Below are 21,533 nucleotides of genomic sequence, written 5' to 3'. Positions count from 1 at the left end.
CATCTTGAATGTTTTATTTCCTTGTTACATGTTTCAGTTAAGTAACACACCACCTTTCTTTTTTACTTAAGTTACTTATCCTCTCTCCATTTCTTAATTATCATGATTCTTTGGGTATTTTTTATTTATTTATGTGTCTTTTCCTCCTTCTGGTTGATAGAACCTTTATCAATGAAGGGTTTGACATTAAATTGCATGGATTGTAAATTTGAAGCATATGAAGTGGTTTGCCAAGGATTGAAGGTATGCTACCTTTGTTTTTGCTTTTTCCTTCCATTTTTATAAGCATAAATGGTATCATTGATATGTGCTGTTGAAATGGATTTTTTTTTTAAAAAAAATTATTGTGGCTGTTTGTTGTACTGAACTTCAAATACGAAACAGAGCATCAAAAGCTATTGAAATTCTGGAAGCATATGAAGGGGCATTAAAAGATTATCCTCCAGAAAGTGAACGGATTGAGCATGGGGAAATGCTTTTATATATAAGGTATTTCCTCTGGCTAATTGTGAATATCAATGTGCTTGCACTTGGTCTTGCAAATATTTTAAAAAGATGTCAGTTTCTTTTATGAAGCTTGAATTTCTCTATCTCAGATTATTGTTTCGTTGAATCAATCTCAAATTATGGTTTGATGATATAGAAGAAGTGAAATGATAGGACACTGGATTTGCCCAATAAACTTTACTTTGGTCATGTATAACTATGAGCAACTTTTTGACTGAGCACTTTCGCCTTCATGTTTTATGCATCAGGTTGTTGCATGGAGTTTTGTTCCTGGTAAGCAACTGGAGCAAAAGAAAAGAAAGAAGATTGTCAATCCTACTACACCTGTTGTATTGTTTACCCGTTTTTGAAATATTTTAGTTTATATGATCATGTACAATGTGTGTATATATTATACTCATATTTTCTATAAAGTAAAACCTTTGGTTTATACATTATAATTAAAATTTTAATGTTAAGATTTTGTTTTCCGAAGAAGTTCATGCTTTAATTAATATTTAGTATGATTTGTGAATTCGATATAAATTTTGTTTCAAAGTATTGCAATAGTATTCCAACTAAAGGCTAATATTAAATACTTAAAAAATGTATTTATAATTATGTGTAATTTTCATATAAATAAAATTCAGAAGAAAAAAAAAAAAGTACAAATTAAAAATATACATAAGAAACATTCCTACGGATTTACCTGTGGATTTTCATGCGAAATATATTATCAATTGCATGTGACATTTCCTGCGGAAATACCCTTGGAAAATATTCGTAGAAATGGTACTGCCGATTTGTTCTGCATGAATATTCGTAAGAAAATGCCTTAAGTTTATAAAATATTTGATGCGGAATTTGTTTAGTTTTCCTGCGGATTTATCCGCATGTAAGTTACCTGCGGATTCAGAAATCCTCAGGAAACGGTTACCCACGAAGGTTTTACGTGGGGAAATGGTTCCGCCAATAAATCCGCAGGTAACGTGTGTTCCTGCGGATTTTTAGCTTTAATCTGCTGGAAAATCCGCAGGTAAAACACTAATTTCTAGTAGTCCGTAGTTCAAATTCTATATAATTGCATGAAAATAATTAATAAGTAAACATCAATATCCAAATAATATAACACACATGTATGATTATATAATTGAGATTAGTTCATCTTATAGTATTTTATTATATTTATAAAACTGGACCTATAATTCAGTAAAAATGTAACCCACATATGTATCCATCAACATTGGCACCATATTTGTCCATAACTTTGGCAAGCCTTTAATTACCCCCTAATGTAATAACTGCTCCTCTAAAACCGTTTGAGTTTGATCAAATTCTATTGAAGTCTTCATCACAAACATCATAAATCCTTTGCTTTTGTTCCTCTCTAGCAAAATGCAATTGTTGCATACATTCCTTAAGAACGCATTTCAAATAAAACCCTCTTTCTTTTTTTTATTGTGTTTATTTATGTTGATATAATAAAAAAAATTATGATTCCATTGATATTGATTGTGTTTTTTTTCTCCAGATATTTGATCACTCGAGATCATTTTATCTAAATCAAATTAAAGAAATTCAATAACGTTGTGTTAATTATATTTTAGAATTAATTGAAGAAAATGATAATATTTGAATATGTGTATATTGAATATTGCTAAACTGTAATTTAGTAATTTTGTTAATGCACATCTAAATCATTTGATTTCGTAGCAGAACCCGACCTTGTAATTTCATGTGTTAAGCATATGATTTTCCATCTTGTCAAGAGTAATCATAAATGAGAGATATCTTATTTGTACTCTATATTTTGTATGAATTTATAATATTGTATATTTTGTATGAATTTATAATATTGTATATTTTGGTTATTATATAGTTATATAAAATTGTTGTTGCAAGTAAAAAAAACTCTAATTTGAATTTCAGCATGAAATATTGTATGTATGCATAAAGCATAAGCAATAAAACAAAATAATAAATTTATTTTAAAAAATTATTATTTTAACTCTATATATTAAGTCAGTTATTCAAAAGAATCAATTTAAAAGGATAATTCTTTAAACTAAATTTATAATATTTAAGTCGGTTAAGCTTAACCGACTTAACAAGACGAAGTTTTATTAAGTCGATTTATGAAACACGTTAAAATACATGTTTATTAAGTCATTTGTTCTTAACTCGGACACGAAAACCGACTTAAATATATATTTTATCCAACTTAAAAAGATAAAATTTTACTAGTATGTGCTCATTTTATCATGTTATTTTTTCAATCTTTTTAAAATATCAAATATATATTAAAGTATAAACTTAACATTCAAAATTCAACTCGCAAACAAATTCTAAGAACATAGTTGGATAGGGTTATTGAAAATTATAAATAAAAAATTAAAATTATAAGCAATTTAAATCATTCAATTGTGTGCTCTTTATATATAAATATTGTTGTTTGGATGGATTAAATAACTTTTTAAAGTCAGATCATTTTAATACATTTAAAAAAAATGGGTTAAAATAAAAATTAAAAGCTTCGATCCACTCTGAAATTTTGGCAAGGTTGAAGAATCATTTTGAAAAAATTAAAATTTAATATAGATCAATTTGAAAATTTTGAAGTTTTATGGGAACTAATTTGTAAAAAACTAAAAAATTATAGATCACTAATGTGCATATTTTAAAACATATGTGAATAAAATTATAAACTTTGAAAAAATTATAGTGATTATTTTATGATTCACATATTACAAGGTAAAGAGAAAATTTCAAATATTTAGTTCATAAGTGATATTTAAATTTTTTTAAATGAATCTTTTACAAAATAACTCATAAAATTCATTCATTTAAAATATTATAAGTTTTGCTACTATCAAAACAAAGCAATTCATATTAAAGAATTTAAATTTCTTTAAAAAATGGCATTTCACAAAATTTGTCCATCTAAACACACTGATGGTTTTCAAAAACACCTTATTTCCTTAAAAATCTAAATTATTTTATTCTAAAGAATGTATATAAAAGAGGGATAGTTTTGTCTTGTTGACTCGAACTCATAATGCAATATATCAAATGTTTTAGAACTTTACACGTCTAGGCTCTATAGCTAGGCCAAATCAATTTTCCAATTTCAGTTGTTAGGTAATTTTCACCAATTGAAAATTGATTCAAATCCCCACTTTTCAAGTCGGTACACTGGTTTTTTCAATACTGACACAGGTGGGCTCACAGAACAAAAAGCCCATCAACCCATGTGTTAAAATTGGGCCTTCGACAGCACTGGACATGTCCAAAAAAGGAAGGAAAATAACATTTCCTATCCTCTTCGTGTGCCTCCAAAGTCCTTATCTTTTCTTCCCTTTCACAATTCAAGTGTAATAGTTCAATTCATTATTCCCATTAATTTGTATTCTTCCATGATTTGTCTAGCTATTCGAGTATCCTAACATTTAGATTTTGCAATTTTCTTTAATATTGGATGAGTGTCCTCACATTTAAGGATGAGAATAGGTTATAGGCCTTACAAGTTCAGTGTCTATCTTATTTTGAAAATATTAAACCTACCTTTAAAATTATGACACAATTTGAAAATTTAATTAAAAGTTTATTTAATTATTTTTTTAATGAAAATTTATACCATTCAAATGAAGAGTGATGCAATAATATTAAGTTTATATATATATATATATATATATATATTTGCATTCAAATATATATATATATATAACATGATCTTTGAAAAAATTTAACTTTATATAATATCTTACTTAAATTCTATTTCATAATAATATATTTAAATATGTCAAAAATTGATGTAGTTCGGTACTTTTAAATCACAATAAAAGACAGCAAATTTTTTATTTAACATAAAATACTAAATTTTGACGTTGTATTTTTAAGAAAATGCAAGTTTGATCTAAATATGATGTAGACTAGACTACATATTGTTATTAATCGATCTAACTTATTTTTATCGATACATACATAAATTGTAAATGCAAAATGAAATTATATATTATAAAGAGGATGATTAGTTATAAGCTAGATGTTGGTTATGAAAAAAGACCCGGAAGGACTTGCTACTTAATGAAATTTATTTCTTGTAAAAAAAATATCCGGGAGGAAGCATGGTTAAATTGAAGCTAAGCCTTGGATGAAAATCATATTTGTCCTTTAGCAAATATATATCTTTCAAATTGAAGCATGCATGAACCGATTATTCCTTTGGACAGAATTTTGATCAATATTTTAAAAATAAATATTGACAACTATCATTCCACTTGTTAAACATCTAAAGAAAAAAAAATTATATTAAAAAGTATATTGGAAATTGTGTTTTTTTAACTTTTAAAATTTTAAACTTTGTTTTTTATTTTATAAAATTTTTATTTTATATGTTTAACAAGTGTCATAAAAACAATTGCTAACATAGCCCTATTTTAAAAACTAAATCAAACATCAGTTTGATGAGACCCTGAATCATAGATTAATTACTTTAAACTACTAGAATCAAAATGATAGTTAAATTGTTCAAATAACATTAACCATAGACAATTTGAGTCATAGTTTAACCAATTGAACTATATATGATTCTATTCAATTTTTAGAATATTAACTTTTTATGCATGATAGGAATTGTATTAATGTTGTGAACCTTATTTATCTTATACATCTAAACTATATGTTTCAAATAAAAAATTCGATCAATAAAAATTTATATATATAATCTAAAATATCAACTAAATATATTTATTCAGTTTCCCTTATATTTCATATAGGAGGGAGTATATATTTATGCTTCTACACTAATTACTAAAGTAGGGAATAGGTAGGAAAGAGCAAATCAAGCTATATAGAAATAATTAATGCATACACCAAGCTTATATGATATAATAATCGGCATAAATTAAATAGTATATAATAATTAAGAAGCTTTGTGATAGTGCTAGAGGCCCCTTGCGAGCATTTTCTCATAATTTTCAATGGATTGGAGCCTTTGAATAATGAGTTGTTGCCTGAAATTCTTGATGAAAGCATCAGCACTGGCGTTGATGTCTTCGGTAGGCTTCCTCTCTAGCTTCTTCTTATTTGTCTCTACATAATCCTCTTCCTTCTTTGCCTTATCATATGATGAAGTTGAAGGGTTTTTCATCTTGGTGCTATCCTCACTTTGCTTATAATCTGATGAAAATACACCTTCTTGCTTCTCCATTGAAGGTTCGATGTAGCTCCTTCTCATTGTTATGTCAAAGCCTAGCTCTATTAATTTGTGTTACAATTAATGGAATGGATGTCCTTATATGCTTCCTTATATATAGACATGATGAATTAAATATTAATTAATGTGTTCGTGGTTACGAATTTTTAATATTTAGATTTAGACTTTTTATAGAATATTATTTTATCAGTTCTGTTATAAATATAAAAAATTATGTGAATAAAAATTAATATATTTTATTTAAAGTTTAGAATTTTTATTTATTTTTCTCTCAATAAATCTTGGTGATAACTTTTCACCTTGTCCCCCACTCAATGGGAACATAACAACTTTAAACCAAAGTTAAAAGATGGCAGCAAGTAATTAAAAGGTGCGGAGAATATCTAGTCGGTCCAATATGCTAAACGTAGCTCTCAATTTCTCAATCTCATAGGGAAAAATATTATATCTAACATTAATTTGGCTATTTTTAATATTGAAGAAAGCTTGATGCTTCTTTCACTGGCCTGAATATTATATAGGACATGTTAAATTAAAATAATTTTGTTATTTGTGTCTTGTAAATAATTTTTTATATATTTTTTATTTAATAAACTTTATGATGATATAAATGATAGATCATTATTTTAAATGAATAATATAATTGAAATATCATTTAGATTATATGATATTTTTGCACTTTAATCTTATTAAAAAAAGTTTGAAAATTTTTAATAGTCAAATATCTAATAATGGGCAACAATATTTATGAGTATCAAACGAAACAGATGTGCCATGTGATGTGAAACAGAGTGTACTTCATTCAATTTAATCTTGCGGCTTAAGACACGGTCATGTGAATTAATGCCTATGGTTAACCAAATGATAATTTAATGGAATTCTTAAAACTAATGAGGGAACATTAAGTAATTCATTATGCATCTATATACTCCAACCTTCGTAAACCATAAATATTAAATTAGGTACATTGCATGAGCTAAGGTTCTTGAATGAACGAAAATAAAAATGAAGATAAGCATGTGATGCCCATCCTCTGCCTTTGATTATGAGACATGGGAAGCTGCCGTCCCACATTGGGATCATAATTATGTTCACATCTCTCTCTACTCTCTAGCTATGATTTATTATATCGTACAAATGCCAAAAGGTTTGTAGGTATAGCTGTCTTCCTTACTTATTATACGGGTATGCAACTCATTGGAAGTATATAACCTTTGTTATTTTGATTATTTATTTAATAAAAAAATTAAATAAATATTTAAATTATTAATATATCATTTAATTTAAATGTTAATATTAAAATCGTCATAGATTATTTTGTTAGTAAGTTGTATTTTTAAAGAATTTTATAATAGTAAATTCTAAATTTTAAAAACAAACATAAACATAACAATGCAAAGTTGTTCCACAAATTCAAATACTTGAAAATGAAAATATGACATTATCAATTTCAATGAAACAGAAATAATCACTGAGCAAAACAAACATAAACTATCGTGATTAGAAGTTCTAACATAATTCCTAGAGTTTATGTATATAAATCTTCAATAAAATAAGAGTTTGACTTTAAATAGATATTAATTTATATAAATTTTAAATATTTTTGGTAAATTATTAACAAGTGGATATCACCACTTCTAAAATATGATTGTACGTTACAGTGAAATAGATAATATTGAAGTATAATTATTTGGAGAATTTATACATAATTATATACAAAATTTATCAAATATTCAATTTTATTAATGATAATTTATTTTGTATATAATACTAAAAATCGATGACAACTTATGTATGATCAGGACCGGCCCAACACGTTATGAGGCCTAAAGTGAAATTATTAGATAATATTTTTTAAAAATTTAATAAATAAATTATTAATATTTTATTTAATAATAATGATAATAATTTGTAATTAATATTTCTCTCATCTCTATTATCTTAATTAACCAATTTAGTTGTACTGAAATAAGTATTAAATAATTTGTAATAAAAACAAAATATTTCATTTTATTTATATAAAATTTTATCAAAATTAATTTTAAGAATATTAAAATATGAGACTTTCTTTATTAATTAAAAAAATATTTGAAGTTTTTTTTAAATAAAAAATTTTGTTTTTTAGGGAGGCCTAAACCGGCTTTAGTGGCCTTACCCTTGCACCGTATCCGTGTACGATTGTTCACCATTGTTACGTCGATAATCATTTTAAAAATTTAAGCAATTATTGAAGTTTAGTGACGACTCTTCAACTATTAAAATCACTAATAGATTAAAATATAATAAATATTACAATAAAGAGAAATGATATAGTAATGTAAAATATATTTTTTCTTTTTCAGTATTTTTGAAATATTGATGTCTATATTTTAGAGTACACATAATCTCTATTTCTTAAAAAAAATAAACATCTTCATTAATATAGTCTGAGTATAAATTTTCAATTAATATTATATAGTTTAAGATGTGCGTATATTTTAATAAAATAGAGAATATCTTTAATCTCTTATTTTGATGTGAAAATAAGACACCTCTAAAATAAAATTAGTGTAATTAATTAATAATGTTAAAGAGAAAGAAGGATGGAAGCGGCGCGGCGGGTGATGTCGCGTTTGCGAGTGGTTCCGCTACTGATGTTTTCAACCGGTGTCGTAACAGCCTCCTCACCTCGTAGCAAAACTCTACCAGCATCGAATACGAATGGTTTGAGGTTGAGCTCAGCATCATCACTAGGGTGGGGGTCTAAAAGAGTTAACAAATTTCCCCCCATTGTAAAAGCCGGAGACCCTGTTCTTCACGAACCTGCACGTGAGGTTCATCTTAGTGAAATTAAATCGGAGAAGGTGCAGAATATTATCGATGACATGATTCATGTCATGAGAAAAGCTCCTGGTGTTGGTCTCGCTGCTCCCCAAATTGGAATCCCCTTTAGGGTAACAATTCACTTTTCTTTTTCTAATTTTTATAGATTTTCATTCCCAGAGCTAAACTAGTTAGGATTAACATTATGACATTTTTAATTATTTGATGGTTATAATTGATTCACCTTGTAAATTACATTGACACTGTGTTAGACATAATTTGTTGTTGTCGTTGGAGTGAAAACATGTTTTTTCTGTGTTTTTTATGTATGCAGATAATTGTTTTGGAGGATAAAAAAGAATATATTAGTTACAACACAGAGGAGGAGATCAAATCACAAGATAGAAAACCTTTTGATCTTTTGGTATGTATGTGCATATCATATATGTGAACAAAAGGATGCTATTGAAATGAAATTCATAGTTTTGTTTGAGTAAACTATCAATTTAATCATTCAACTATCACTCTATCTTATTTAATCATTAAATATATCTTAAACTATATTAAATTCATTAAGTTAGTTCTTAAATTATACGAAATTCTTCTCTTTAGTTCCTAGTATCTCTTGTCACTATATAACAACACAAGTACTATTTTGTCGAGTTTCATATAGTTTAGGAACTAACTTGACAGTTTTCGTATAGCTTAAGGACTACTTATTATTTTTATTAACTTTAGGGACTAAGTAGGCTAGAAAGTGATACTAAGGAGAGTAAATTAATGGTTTACTCATTTTGCTCTGTACACGAGATTCGATACTTGAGTAATACACATTCATTTACTAGTTTTCTTGACTGAGGCAGGTGATTCTCAATCCTAGGCTAAAGAAGAAGAGCAACAAGACTGCCTTCTTTTTTGAAGGGTGCTTGAGGTTGTGTGCCAATAATTTACTTCCAATTTTTTTTACTTTTCATTTTCTCTTGTCATGCTTACTTTATATTTTTGTGATATATGTGACAATAATATATGCAGAACTACATATATCTAGGTTACATTAACATCATCTGCAATAACATTTTGCAGTGTTGATCGATATCAAGCTATGGTAGAGCGTTACCTTGATGTTGAGGTTGCAGGTTTTGATCGTTACGGTGAACCTATCAAAATAAATGCTTCTGGTTGGCAGGCCCGGATTTTACAGCATGAGTGTGATCACCTGGATGGAACACTGTATGTTGATAAGATGGTACCTAGAACTTTCAGAAGTTGGAAAAACACGGATATGCCTCTGGCCCATGGGTGTCCCAAGCTTGGCCCCCGAGCTTAAAACTGGTGGCGCAACATTAGTGAAAAGTTGATATTTGTAGACCTTATAATGTAGTGCAGAATCAGATGCATTAAGTTAGAAATAGTGTCAGTTTTGAAATAAGCAACTTTCATCAAATTTTTAGTTTTATCTTGTTGCATTTTGTTACTGCAATCTGTTATTCTTTCTGATCAATTCATCATTTCATATAATTTTCAATACTAGGATATTGATTTTGCTTAGCTTTTCTATAATTGTATATTTGTAAACGAATGTGTAGTGTGACACATGTCAATGTCTAACACTTGTACAACACTCATATGACGCGTAGACAAGTATTGTAAAAAAGTTATTCCGTGGCTTAGATGTATCTTAGACATTCATTTGACACATCTTACACATTGCGGTTAAAGACGTGACAAATGAATGATTATCAATGAAGTGGTTAAAGACATTAAATTAGAGTACATTGTGTTTAGCTTTTTGCTAATAGATAGATAAATGAAATGCTAAAAAACAATCATTGTGTAATGTTTTGTAACTTTAATATTCATATTCTATTATAAGAAATAAATTTGTATATAAGCGTCAGTTTTTTATGATATTGACATTGGCAGTGTCAACATGTCCATGTCTGCACCAGGTTGTATTCGTGTCAGATTAAGTAATTCATATATATAGGAACTACACGAAACACAGAACATATAATTGGAATTTTGCCAAAAAGAAAATAGAAGACGACAAGGTAAACAATTCAAATTCAACGATGCAGGTTTATGCATTCATATGGATACATTCACTAATCACCATATTTGCCTTTCCCTTGATTACCCTGCAAAATAGATATCAAGGGGTTTATCATTTACAAAATTGCCTTCTGTTCAGATGGAATTAATAGTAGGATTTGACTCTAACAAGACATTCTGTCTAATGAAATCGCTACTGGTTGAAAAACATGCAGAAGGGTACATAAAACCCTGAGCAGAACCATGAGCTTGCCAGCAGTAAGATCTTGTATTTCCTCCTAAGCATGATGGAAGGAAAATGTTTTCCAGGTATAATCCTTCACATGGAGAGGCATCACTGCAAGCAAATTTTATTGCTTCTTTGGTCGCCGAAGTTCCTTTAATATTGATGAACGATATGTTCTCCACTTGAACAGCCGAAGTCTGCATCGCAATGCAGGACATTACATACTTGGAACATATTTAGCTTCAATGTTTACATTAAAGCTTGTTGGAGATTGACAGGAAATGTGTCATTGACATGATTATATAATCGATGGAAATTATGAAATCAGCTATTATATTAAACAAAGCATAAAAATCTTTCAAAACTAATAGGTTATCACCTCAAAAAATAACTATGACTATTAATGGTGTGTCACTGCATGCACATGCAGACTTACAGAATGACCCTACAAATATCAATAATTCAATACCTGATTCTCGCATGGATTTCGTGAATCACAGTAGTATTGATCTATTATTATTGGATTGGACACATTATACATCAAGATGTTCTTGAATGTGATCTTGGAGGCAAAACCACTCCCGCCCTAACAAAAAAATTGACCCGACTCAATTGATTTGCACATCACAGAGAAACATATAATGAGAATGAAAATGATACAGTTACTAAAAAACCTACCTGCCATGTTTTGATTCTCAGTCCATTATCAGTGTTGTAAAGATAAGCTCCATCAACATTTACATTTTGAATCTTCTCCCATGCCTTTGACTTTCCCAAGCTGCCAATGCTGAAATATAGGTTCAGTACCGGTTAAGAATTATACTGCTTAGTGTTCTAATGAACTAAAAGTGATTTTCTTTCACCTTATACCATGGCCTGGACCACAGGAAATATTTCTGATCAAGATCCGTGAAGAGTTTCTTACTATGGAGATGCAATCATCACCTGAAATAGGACATAATGCAGTAAAATATTTTTCTTCTAACACACTACTTGATCATAACGTTATTGCTGGTTTATAGTTCAAGTCCCACATGCATCTTTTTTTCCTGATCTTTCATGTCCCTTACAACTGTCAAAACCAAAATTGATCCAAAGCTACACATGCTAAATATTTTTTTTATGAGTAGGAATTGAACTTGGTACCCTGGAGTTTAGTACATTCACACACATTGCGCAGCAACCACTTGCGCTATATTATGGTGGTTTGGACACGCTGAATATAATGTGTAAGAAATGACATGAATTTTTCATATTATATTAGATAGTTCGATAAATTCAAAAAATAATTATAACTACAACAATCAAGTCTTATCCCAAAGTATAGTTGGCTACATAGATCAAAACGACATCATAATATTCTGTCATATATAATATCTTCATCAAACTCATTAATCTCTAAGTCTTTTTTATCAGTTGCTAATGTAGTTTTGTAGGTCTTCCTCAGCCTCTAGCTATTTGAATACTCTTCATTTGATATACTCTCCTTACTAAATAATCTACCTATCTTCTCTACATATGTCAAAACCACCTAAACCGAGTTTTCTCCATCTTTTCTATGACAAGTGCTATGCCAACTCTCTCTCTATAATGACAACAATAAAACTTAAAACAACTTAGCAGGTAACAACAAAGTTTATTTGTTGATACCATAGGATTTCAAAATCATTTCAACCATACGATTTCAAAATCATTTCAACCAGTTTCTTTCTAATTATCTTATTCTTTTACTAACAGGAGTTACCTATCATTTCTGAAATATGACTAATAGCAAATAACAATAACATGACAATTACTTTTCGAAATAAATATGTAAGGCCCCATTTACTTTGTGAAAACATTTTGTATTTTCATTTTCTAGAATGTGAATTCATTATATCTTAATGAGAGACTCTTTAAGTTAAACATTGTCATGGAGAGAAGATGAAATTTTAGTTAATGAATATATATTTTCGGAAATAATGAAAACACTTTTTTCTGCCATTTTCATTGTTTCTAGAAATGTAAACAATTGTTCATTTCATAAAATCTCTTCCCTCCTTGTCAAAAGGTAAAATTAATACAAGATTTAGGAAATGAAAACAAGAAACGTTTTCACGAAGTAAATGGGCCCTAAAATTGCTGCTGAGACATTTTATCTTTCAAGGTCAGTAAAGGAAATATTGCATTATGCCACGGTTAACTCACCTGTCCTAATTAAACTATCCCTGACCTCAACACCCTTTGTTGCACTAATGTGGATTCCATCAGTATTAGGGCTCGAAGCAGGTGCTAATACTTTCAGATTGGATGCAACAACTCGCATACAGCTAGTGAATGCCATGTGCATTTGTTGGCTATTTAACAGCATAAGGTTTCTGACTTTCAGATTCTTGCATTTATGAAAAGTCATGGCCTGCATTGTAAATGTAGTTTCATAACTAATGTATCATTATATCAGGAAAATGATCTGTTTTGCACCAAATTATGAAGCGCTGACACTCACCGTTGGAGCATGTTGACATGGCTGCAAAAGTAAGAAGTCATCACTTAGTTAAATAACTTAAACTAGTGATTAAACTTCAATTACAGTATGAAATTAAGTTTATCATATAGATATACATTTGTGGAGTTAATCTTGCAAGATCTAGACCACCATTCCTGTCCCTTTCCATCTAACGTACCTCCGCCATCTATAGAAAGGTGATTCACCCCATGAAAGTAAATCCATTTGCGCTTATTTAAGCCACGCCATGCCTCGGGATTTCGCGGTGCAACGATTGTACCTAAGATCTATGATCATAAATTATAACATAGTCAAAAGTAAATAAGCATTTCCAATCAGACACAGTTCATGACAGGAATTGAAAGATGCATATGACAAAAACTTGTTCAAAATCTGGTAGATTTCACTCTCACACACACTTTTGGTGTTTACCCTCAAAGTGATCTTTGATCGACACGGTCCACCGATGTCAATTGGATAGACCAGAAAATTTTTTCCATATGGAAAGATAACATTTACAAATCCAGAGAGTGAACATGCGATTTTCCAAACCTCCAGGAAGGCCTGAAAAGATAAATAAAAAAAGTTAATACACTGCCTACCAGCATAACCAGGTTTGGTGTTGGATGTTGAAGTTGTGTTCCTTAACTAGCTGGTAACATTAATTTATTTACATATCCTTATCAACATATGAAAGAAATTCCTTGTTTTTTTTTTCCTATATGAGACTCTTATTGATCAGAATTAATGAAACAAAAAAGAAACTCAATTTTTAAGAATTGCAGGGTTGCAAAGAGTTGCAGATTGAGATAGATAAGCTATTTGAGGCCTGAAGAGGAATGTTCTCAAAACAAGAAGAGGATCTTATTATCAGTCTTTCCAATATTTTTGGTGGCGACACTATTATGTTCGAGCAACCCTCAAATTTTAGGCAGCGACAGAGTCTTCACGAAGTACTTGAAAGTAATGAAAATATATACATTGAAGAATCTAGTTTATAAATGTTTAAACAGTTTTATGTTCAAAGCTAGTAACCACCGACACAGGTACCAAACATGACACTGATACTTACATGCTGACACCAACAATAATTTGAGAAAATAAATTATAATTGAATGTCAGACATGTGTCAGACACCTGAAAAAAGCCAGCATGGGATTTGGATCCATTATATGCTTCTTTGAATTTCAAATGGGTTGCACCTTTTGGTTATAATTTAAGTGTGTGCAATTATCAGCCAACAAGCCTACGACAATTTGGACAAAACCAGTTTGGAACCAATTTAAACAATTTTTTCTCTTCAATACCTTGTCTAAATAGTTCAGAGTTGTCATACAACAACAATTCAGCTTCTAAGTTTAGTTCTCTTTGGGTGAATGAAAGTTCAAGCAATAGCTCAACCATGAGTGTTTATCCAGGAGCAAATTATCAAAAGATCACTTGTCTTATAAAAATTTGTAAGCTATGAATCTCAATCTATGAAACATGGAAACTGACACTAACAAAGTGTCATTGGTGATAATTTGAGAAAATGAATTTATTGAATGTAATCAATGTGTCGGTGTCAGATATTTCGATTAGAAGTGTCGGTGCTACAGATATCTCAACACTATATTATGCTCAAATTTTAAAAAGAAGGACCCTACTTATGATAACATCCTTCCATTTGTGGACTATGAAGAAGACCATATTAATTCCTCACTAACTTCTACTGATTTTCCTGTTGGAGTATAATCTCTAGAAATAATATTTACATTATCCAGCACTATGATGCATTTGTAAGTAAACAACAGTTATATTTCGTATTCACTCCGTTACTAATTATAAGCAAAAAAATACTATTTTAAGTAATTTTAACTAACTTTTCAATTTTTAATTTTACCATTTGTATGATACCCTTCATTAAATTTTGTTTGATTTTCCAATACCACTACTACATTAATTGAAACAAGAACCAAATGCATGTTTACAGTTACAAAGATAAAAATTCAAACAACAAATTCGTCATTCTAAAGGTGAGGAACAAAAGACAATAAAATAGGAAGAAGAAAAAAAACAATATGACAGAAGAAGATCTGTAATAAATAAAAGAGAAAAGAGATTTAGAAATGAAAGAACCTTTGTGTCATTATGAAAGCCATCACCTTTGGCTCCAAAATCAGTGATGGGAAAAACCCGTCTGAATTTGGATCTGGTTCGGGTGGAGCCGGAATGTGGGAGTCGGATAAGAGGGTCAAACCCTTGTGCTTGTGTATGAAAAGGAGTAAGAAATAAATTTATATGAATGAAGATAATAATAGTAATGATGGAAGATGAGAAATAATATCCCATTACTATCCTAGATTGTTCTTCAAAAACTCATTGTTGTACTACTCTTGAATCATTGCTGAGCTTGAGTGGTGTCACTTGGAAAAAAACATATCAAGGAACAGTTAGTTATACATTATTATACTATATACGGTCAAATGAGTTTTTAAATCAATGTATATGTATCCTGAATTTTTAAATGATTTTTCAAATATATGTTTAAAATATTACACCAACTTTTCTTATGAAAATTTAAATTTTTTATAATATAAAATAAATTAAATATGATATTTTGAGTTTTTAATTAAATATTTAATTAAATTTTTGTATAAGAGATTTTTATAATATTCTAGACAATATAATATATTTTTGTTATGTCTATCGTTCTGACAATTTCTTTGTCGATTGATGTTGGAGTTGGGGAGAGAAAACTCATGATTTTTCTCATAAGTTTGATGAGAAGGATTTTCTTCCATGATTCAAACCATTTATTCAATTCCTCGTCCATAAGTGATGTTCTCAAACCTGAACGCGTGCGTGTGTTGTACTCCCTCTATTATATAGGTGTTTTGTGTGTTATCTTGGCTAAGAGCAATCCATCTTCTGTGGATTTTCTTCACCAACGAGGTTTACGGGTTTGTCTCTATTAAGAGATATTCCTTTTTCTTGCTTCATTGAAAGAGATCTTCCTATTCATTCTTTTTGCCATGCACAACACTAGGGTCTAAAACCCTAGGAGAGTTCATCGTTAGGGTCTTCCATAATCGCAAATTAATTATTTGCACTATTCAAGTTTTAAATAGAATTCAAAATTTATTAAATCTATTTTTATCATCTCCATAAAATAAATAAATAATGGTTGTCTTAGTAAAAATATAAATCAATATCATAATATCGTATATATACAGTGAGAGAACTTATATAGAGTGAATATACTTTTTGTCAACAAAAAATATAATAAACACACTTAGGCATAATAATTAATTTCTTATAAACACACATATATATGGGGCAAACCATCATTTTAATCTTTTACGTTAGTATTTTGATATCTATCAAAATGTTAATCAATTTATTGTAAGACATTATAACGTTAATGGACAATTTGAATAATAAATTATATTTTTCAATGACGTTGATAGTAAATTGTATCTTCTATAAATTATTTTGATGATTTAAAGACTCATTTGAATTTTTTTATTGAGTTGAAGATCAAAATGACAACGTCTTATACTTTCAAGAATTAAAATTGTGATTTATATATATACACACACATGTTGCTTTACTGTTAATTATCAAATTTTTACTTTAGAAAATAAAAATTCTAAAAAAATAAAATAATTAAATTTTAGATTTAATTTCACGTTTGAAGCTTTTAATTTTTTCAAGTGCACAATTTTGGTCCCCTAGTTTAAAAGGATCAATTTTGCCATTTCACATTTACCTAATTTATGATTTTGCAATTATTTATTTATTTTTTCTCAATTTTTTGGTGATGTGGAGTTTCTAATGACCTAAGGTGACATAATGCACTTTTTTTATTTTAATTAAAAAATAAAATAAAGAATTCCTAATATATATATATATATATCTCCTATGTTTTTATTGTTTTCTCTTGCGTTGTTTTTCGCCATCAAAATTTGAGCTCTGTCGAGATTTTTCCTTAAACTATGATGCTTTTATGAGTTTCTAAGTATGTATGTCAGAATCTTCTCGTATTTTCCTCGAAACTCTTTTTGACAGAGCTTCGAAGTCATATTTTTATGAGCTCGAATGGAGCTGGAAATAGAAGTTTAATACGTGGAAATGATCGTTAAGGCAAAATTTCAAATCAAGTGTTTTGAGGATAAACAAACAATTAATTAATCATTAATTGTGATTCTGATTATGTTTTTATTTAACTTGTTTTTTTTTTTGGAGTGATTTATTCAAAGATAGGTGATCAAATATATTTATACAAATATCACACGTCTCCTTATGAAAGAAATCAAGAACATCATTGTCCTTATCATGTCTTACATATTGCTTAAAGTTGTTTTTGAAATAATCCTCAAAATCCATATCAAAATGAATTGAAGAATGATCAAAAGAACATTTTGGGTGTTCCATATTAAAGACAAAGTCAAGACATATCATTTTTTACAGTCCAAACCACAAGTTAAGAGTATCAAAACTGCTAAAAAAGGTGGTCAACCCCAAAATCGAGATGAAGGCCCAAATGAGGAAAACAACCTTCAGATTGATGTCTAGATTGATGAATTGTGAGCATGGACACAAATACCCTATTGTTGCACCTTTCTACATAAAGCTCTACATGTTTCTGATCTAAAAGACTAACATGTCACAGCTCACTCACTCACTAATTCACATTCTCCATCAAAATAGAACGTGTGTTTAATAGACTTCAATCAAAACTAACATCCAACTAAGGTTCTCTAACAACTATATTCAAATTGATATGAGTCTTTCGAATATATCTTTATCTATAAAAGGAGCATCAAGGAAAAAACAAAAGTTTTAAAGGCAATCAATCTACACTTGATCATTCATACTTAAGTAACAAAACTTTTCTCTCAAGCAAAACTCCAACTTTCTCATTATATTCAAGGATCATTTTACTGAGTTTTTGCTGATAATCAATCTCAAACAAGTGTTGAGAAGTTTTTAAATTCTAATCACTTTTATCATACACATTATTTGTAACTCAAGTCTATCACGTAAAGTTAGTTTGAGTGTGTTGAAAAAATATTTTTAGTTATTGAAAGGTACTTGTAAAAATCCTTTATGTATTGAAAGTTGATTGTAAAATTTATTTTAATGTTGAAAGGTGAAAGCTGTAATTGATTAAGGGTGATCAAGAAAGATAGTGTGAAATCAAAATATTTTGGTATTAAGTACATTAATGGAAAATCTCATTGATTGTGATGACTGAGCGTAGCTCACATTTGGTGAACCATGATACATCTTTGTGTGATATTCTTATCCTTGTCTATATTTATTTTTCATTGATTGATCATATATCATCTAGAACTAATATATTTTATTTACTTCTAACATATCCAGAACATTTGGACATTTTGTTTCAACCAAAATTGATCTTGAGTTAATTTAAATTAAGTACAAACATTATGATTTAAAAAATGATCACAATTCAAACCCTATTCCTCGTGATGCATATTGCTACGTCAATGATTTGGTCGTGGAAGTAGTTTGGTCGTGGAAGTAGTTGAAGAATTGGTATAAATCTCAAAACAAAGGAAAAATAGATCAAGGTTAAACTTAAGGACTCTAATTCTAGTTTTTTTAATTAAGTAAATATAATTTTATTTTGTTTTATTTAATTAAAATAATTATTTTTTATAAAAACTAATTAAAATAATTTTGACCATGTCAAGTCAAGTGATTAAAAAGGTAACTCTATCATCATAAAAAATTAAGAAAAACAAATAGGTGAATGCAAGATCAAAAATAGGATAGATGTGAGCGACCAAAGTCTTTGGTTTTAAAATAGGGGACTAAAATCACACAATTGAAAAATTAGAAGGACTAAAATTATAATTAAGTCAAAATTATATTGAAAAAATTATGTAAAATGAAATTATAAAATAATAATGTATTTCAATTTATATACATTGTCAATATAAAAAACTTTTATATTATCAATCAATCACAACTGTTAGATTATTAAATATGTTTAACTTTTACAAAAATTACCTCTAAAGTCATCCTCATAAATGGTTCTAATGTATTTACGTTGTAAATTTTTTGATGTTGTCTATGCATAGCAATTAAATTATTTAATAATTAATAATAAAAAAAATTAAATACCCATAATTTGTTTAAAATAAAAAGAGATAACACCGAAAACATCAATACTATAAAAGATGCAGCAACTTTGCTTAATTGGAGATAAACAATGGACTCAAAGGACATAGTGAGTGCTTTAGCCATGATGGGTGAACAACATCTGAAGGAAGATAAAACCTTTTTTTAGTAACTCAATTTATTGCAATGGTTGCTTGTATGCAGGGATGTGGTCGTCGTCGTCCGCGTTTACTTTAGTACTAATAGAAAAACATCAACCCATAAACTAATCAAGTTAGAGAAAAATAAAGTATATGTGGTGCATTAATCCATTTAATTAAAGGAGATGGAGGATAAAGCTCTTATGTAGAGACATTTAATTTCATCTCTTCAACATAAGTCCTACTTTTTATAATGAATTATTTTATTATCTTAGCAAAAAAGGAAAGTTGGCAGTTATACAAGTAACAAGAGAAGAAAGAGCAAGTTAAAAAGAGTTAGTAGATTAGTTACCATTTTTATCTATTTTTATTCGGTGAAACATACTTATTTCTTCCTCGTTATAATATTAATTGAACTTACTTTTGATATTGTGATACCAAAACTCTTACAAGTATATGCGTTGAAGTAAACTCACAATTTTAACTACTTTACTTTTATGTATTTATTTTCTTCACTTATGAGTCTCTAATTTGAAATGATATTAATATAAAGATTTGAGTTAGTTTCTAGATATTAGTATAAACATTCCAACCAATCTTTCTTTCTTATCCGTACATTTTTAAATCCTTTAACCATGTTTAATATCAAAGAGTTATGATGAACCTATTGTTCTTATGCTATTACATCACATGTCATCAATTCTAATCCAATTTTGTGTGTGTATTTCTTATATAAAGAGTTATTCAAGAGATAATAACTCATTTTATAATTTAAAATAATTTTGAGAACCGAAGAGTTAGGTTTTTGTTCTCATAGAAGTAACGTACAACCTCACTGTTTGGTTCTTGAACTACTTACTTGTTCTTACTTGTATAACAAGTAATTACAATCATGAATTTACTGTACTAATTTCTATAATAAAGGAGGTGAAGGAGTGTGGCCGTAATGGAAAATGAATAAAAAATAAAACTAAGGCTCAAGTGTTTTTATTGAGAAAATATAATTTTGTTTTAGACATTTATCAAAATCATATGATGAAGGAAAAAAACATGTCTTTACTTTATTTTTCATATTTGTATTGTAAGAATAAACTATCAATTTTGTTTGCAAACTATCATTCTCTCTACTCTGATTTTTTTTACTTCCTTAAAACTAGAAAAAAACGGTATCACAACACAAGTTAGCTTTACCTTTTAATTGTAGACATTGAATATTGTAATAATTAAAAAGCAAAAGGAAAAATTAAAACACGACTCATCATTATGTTCTTAACAATAATACGAATTCATGATGAACACAACTCGTAAAGTAATTAATATTACACAACCTTTTCCCTTCACCGGAATATCCCATCTCCGGTGACTAAGAACACCGTTTCAGGCCACCGGCAAAGTCAATACATTCAAGTCAACGATCCAATTAACTAATAAACCAAAAAAAAAAAAAAAGTCTACCTGGATCGATGCTTGGGTGGTTTAGTCTTTTCCCCTGTTTTTCCAAAAGCACCACAAAATCCACATGCAGAGATTCTAGGAGACGGTGGTTCAATCGCCGGAGACACTTTTCCGGTACGGTATCCTCTTCCTCCACCGTTTGAACGACTCCTCTGAACGGTGTTGATTGATCCAAGTTGTGGAGGTGCATCATGAATCTCGTCCTTGTCTTGCTCTTGATGATTCTGATTTTGATTCTGATTCGCTTTGTTCAATTCTTCTTGTAAGAATCTATCATCCCAAACAAATCCTGATGAACCTTGTCTTCGGAAGGAAACTGCAGATCTTTGCAACCCTTCCATAGCTTCTCTCTATACTGTGATATTTCTTCTTTTTTTCTTTCTAACTTTGAGAATTATTTAGTGCAATTATTTATGCCTATGACTTTTTGTGTATTTATTATTTCTTCTAATGTGTGTTGATTTTTTCTTCGAGTCATAAATAAAAAGGATAAACGATAGGTTAGTTGGTGGAGAAATTAGAGACAAGTGGTTAATTAAT

General features: G+C 28.9%; 3 protein-coding genes and 1 long non-coding RNA gene across 7 annotated transcripts; 2 read left to right on the top strand and 2 right to left on the bottom strand.

The window, feature by feature from the left end:
• The first annotated feature begins 8 nt into the window (after positions 1 to 8).
• LOC101490845 (uncharacterized) lies at positions 9 to 937 on the top strand. The gene is made up of 3 exons (XR_189286.4): positions 9 to 243; positions 385 to 489; positions 756 to 937. It is a non-coding gene; the product is annotated as an uncharacterized lncRNA (long non-coding RNA).
• Positions 938 to 8,225: 7,288 nt separating this feature from the next.
• LOC101491383 (peptide deformylase 1A, chloroplastic/mitochondrial-like) lies at positions 8,226 to 10,173 on the top strand. Of its 2 annotated transcripts, XM_004486628.4 has the most exons (4): positions 8,232 to 8,634; positions 8,838 to 8,927; positions 9,367 to 9,434; positions 9,587 to 10,173. In XM_004486628.4, the coding sequence occupies exons 1-4, from the start codon at positions 8,284 to 8,286 to the stop codon at positions 9,828 to 9,830; spliced, it is 753 nt and encodes a 250-aa protein (XP_004486685.1). In that variant the 5' UTR covers positions 8,232 to 8,283; the 3' UTR covers positions 9,831 to 10,173. The 2 variants fall into 2 exon arrangements, with proteins under 2 accessions (XP_073223519.1, XP_004486685.1); XM_073367418.1 differs by lacking the exon at positions 8,838 to 8,927 and having other exon boundaries at positions 8,226 to 8,634.
• Positions 10,174 to 10,540: 367 nt separating this feature from the next.
• On the bottom strand, positions 10,541 to 15,716 carry LOC101491697 (probable polygalacturonase At1g80170). Of its 3 annotated transcripts, none has more exons than XM_004486630.4 (9): positions 15,385 to 15,716; positions 13,699 to 13,830; positions 13,383 to 13,553; positions 13,267 to 13,287; positions 12,969 to 13,176; positions 11,645 to 11,726; positions 11,460 to 11,559; positions 11,251 to 11,367; positions 10,541 to 10,978 (listed from the first exon to the last, which is right to left on the bottom strand). In XM_004486630.4, the coding sequence occupies exons 1-9, from the start codon at positions 15,595 to 15,597 to the stop codon at positions 10,691 to 10,693; spliced, it is 1,332 nt and encodes a 443-aa protein (XP_004486687.1). In that variant the 5' UTR covers positions 15,598 to 15,716; the 3' UTR covers positions 10,541 to 10,690. The 3 variants fall into 3 exon arrangements, with proteins under 3 accessions (XP_004486687.1, XP_004486686.1, XP_012570382.1); XM_004486629.4 differs by having other exon boundaries at positions 11,460 to 11,568; positions 15,385 to 15,714; XM_012714928.3 differs by lacking the exon at positions 13,699 to 13,830 and having other exon boundaries at positions 11,460 to 11,568.
• Positions 15,717 to 19,298: 3,582 nt separating this feature from the next.
• LOC101492249 (uncharacterized protein At1g15400-like) lies at positions 19,299 to 21,533 on the bottom strand. The gene is made up of 2 exons (XM_004486631.4): positions 20,994 to 21,533; positions 19,299 to 19,637 (listed from the first exon to the last, which is right to left on the bottom strand). Exons 1-2 carry the CDS (start codon positions 21,332 to 21,334, stop codon positions 19,577 to 19,579), a joined length of 402 nt encoding a protein of 133 aa, XP_004486688.1. The 5' UTR covers positions 21,335 to 21,533; the 3' UTR covers positions 19,299 to 19,576.

Source organism: Cicer arietinum, chromosome 1 (genome assembly GCF_000331145.2).
Source record: "Cicer arietinum cultivar CDC Frontier isolate Library 1 chromosome 1, Cicar.CDCFrontier_v2.0, whole genome shotgun sequence".
NCBI classification, from domain to species: domain Eukaryota; kingdom Viridiplantae; phylum Streptophyta; class Magnoliopsida; order Fabales; family Fabaceae; genus Cicer; species Cicer arietinum.
The sequence above is the reverse complement of the archived record's forward strand: the minus strand, read 5'-3'. Positions and strand labels throughout refer to the sequence as shown.

What these genes read in the sequence shown, in the direction of transcription:
- LOC101491697 (XM_004486629.4), bottom strand. Translation starts at nt 15,597, where the DNA reads ATGGGATATTATTTCTCATCTTCCATCATTACTATTATTATCTTCATT. An exon ending in GCAAGATTAACTCCACAAAT is followed by an intron (nt 13,288 to 13,382) that starts GTATATCTATAT and finishes TTACTTTTGCAG; the next exon opens with CCATGTCAACATGCTCCAAC. An exon ending in TGAGAATCAAAACATGGCAG is followed by an intron (nt 11,368 to 11,459) that starts GTAGGTTTTTTA and finishes TTTTTTTGTTAG; the next exon opens with GGCGGGAGTGGTTTTGCCTC.
- LOC101491383 (XM_004486628.4), top strand. Translation starts at nt 8,284, where the DNA reads ATGGAAGCGGCGCGGCGGGTGATGTCGCGTTTGCGAGTGGTTCCGCTA. An exon ending in GAAAACCTTTTGATCTTTTG is followed by an intron (nt 8,928 to 9,366) that starts GTATGTATGTGC and finishes TGACTGAGGCAG; the next exon opens with GTGATTCTCAATCCTAGGCT. An exon ending in TTTTTTGAAGGGTGCTTGAG is followed by an intron (nt 9,435 to 9,586) that starts GTTGTGTGCCAA and finishes AACATTTTGCAG; the next exon opens with TGTTGATCGATATCAAGCTA.
- LOC101492249 (XM_004486631.4), bottom strand. Translation starts at nt 21,334, where the DNA reads ATGGAAGGGTTGCAAAGATCTGCAGTTTCCTTCCGAAGACAAGGTTCA. An exon ending in CCACCCAAGCATCGATCCAG is followed by an intron (nt 19,638 to 20,993) that starts GTAGACTTTTTT and finishes TTTTTCTATTAG; the next exon opens with TACTAAAGTAAACGCGGACG.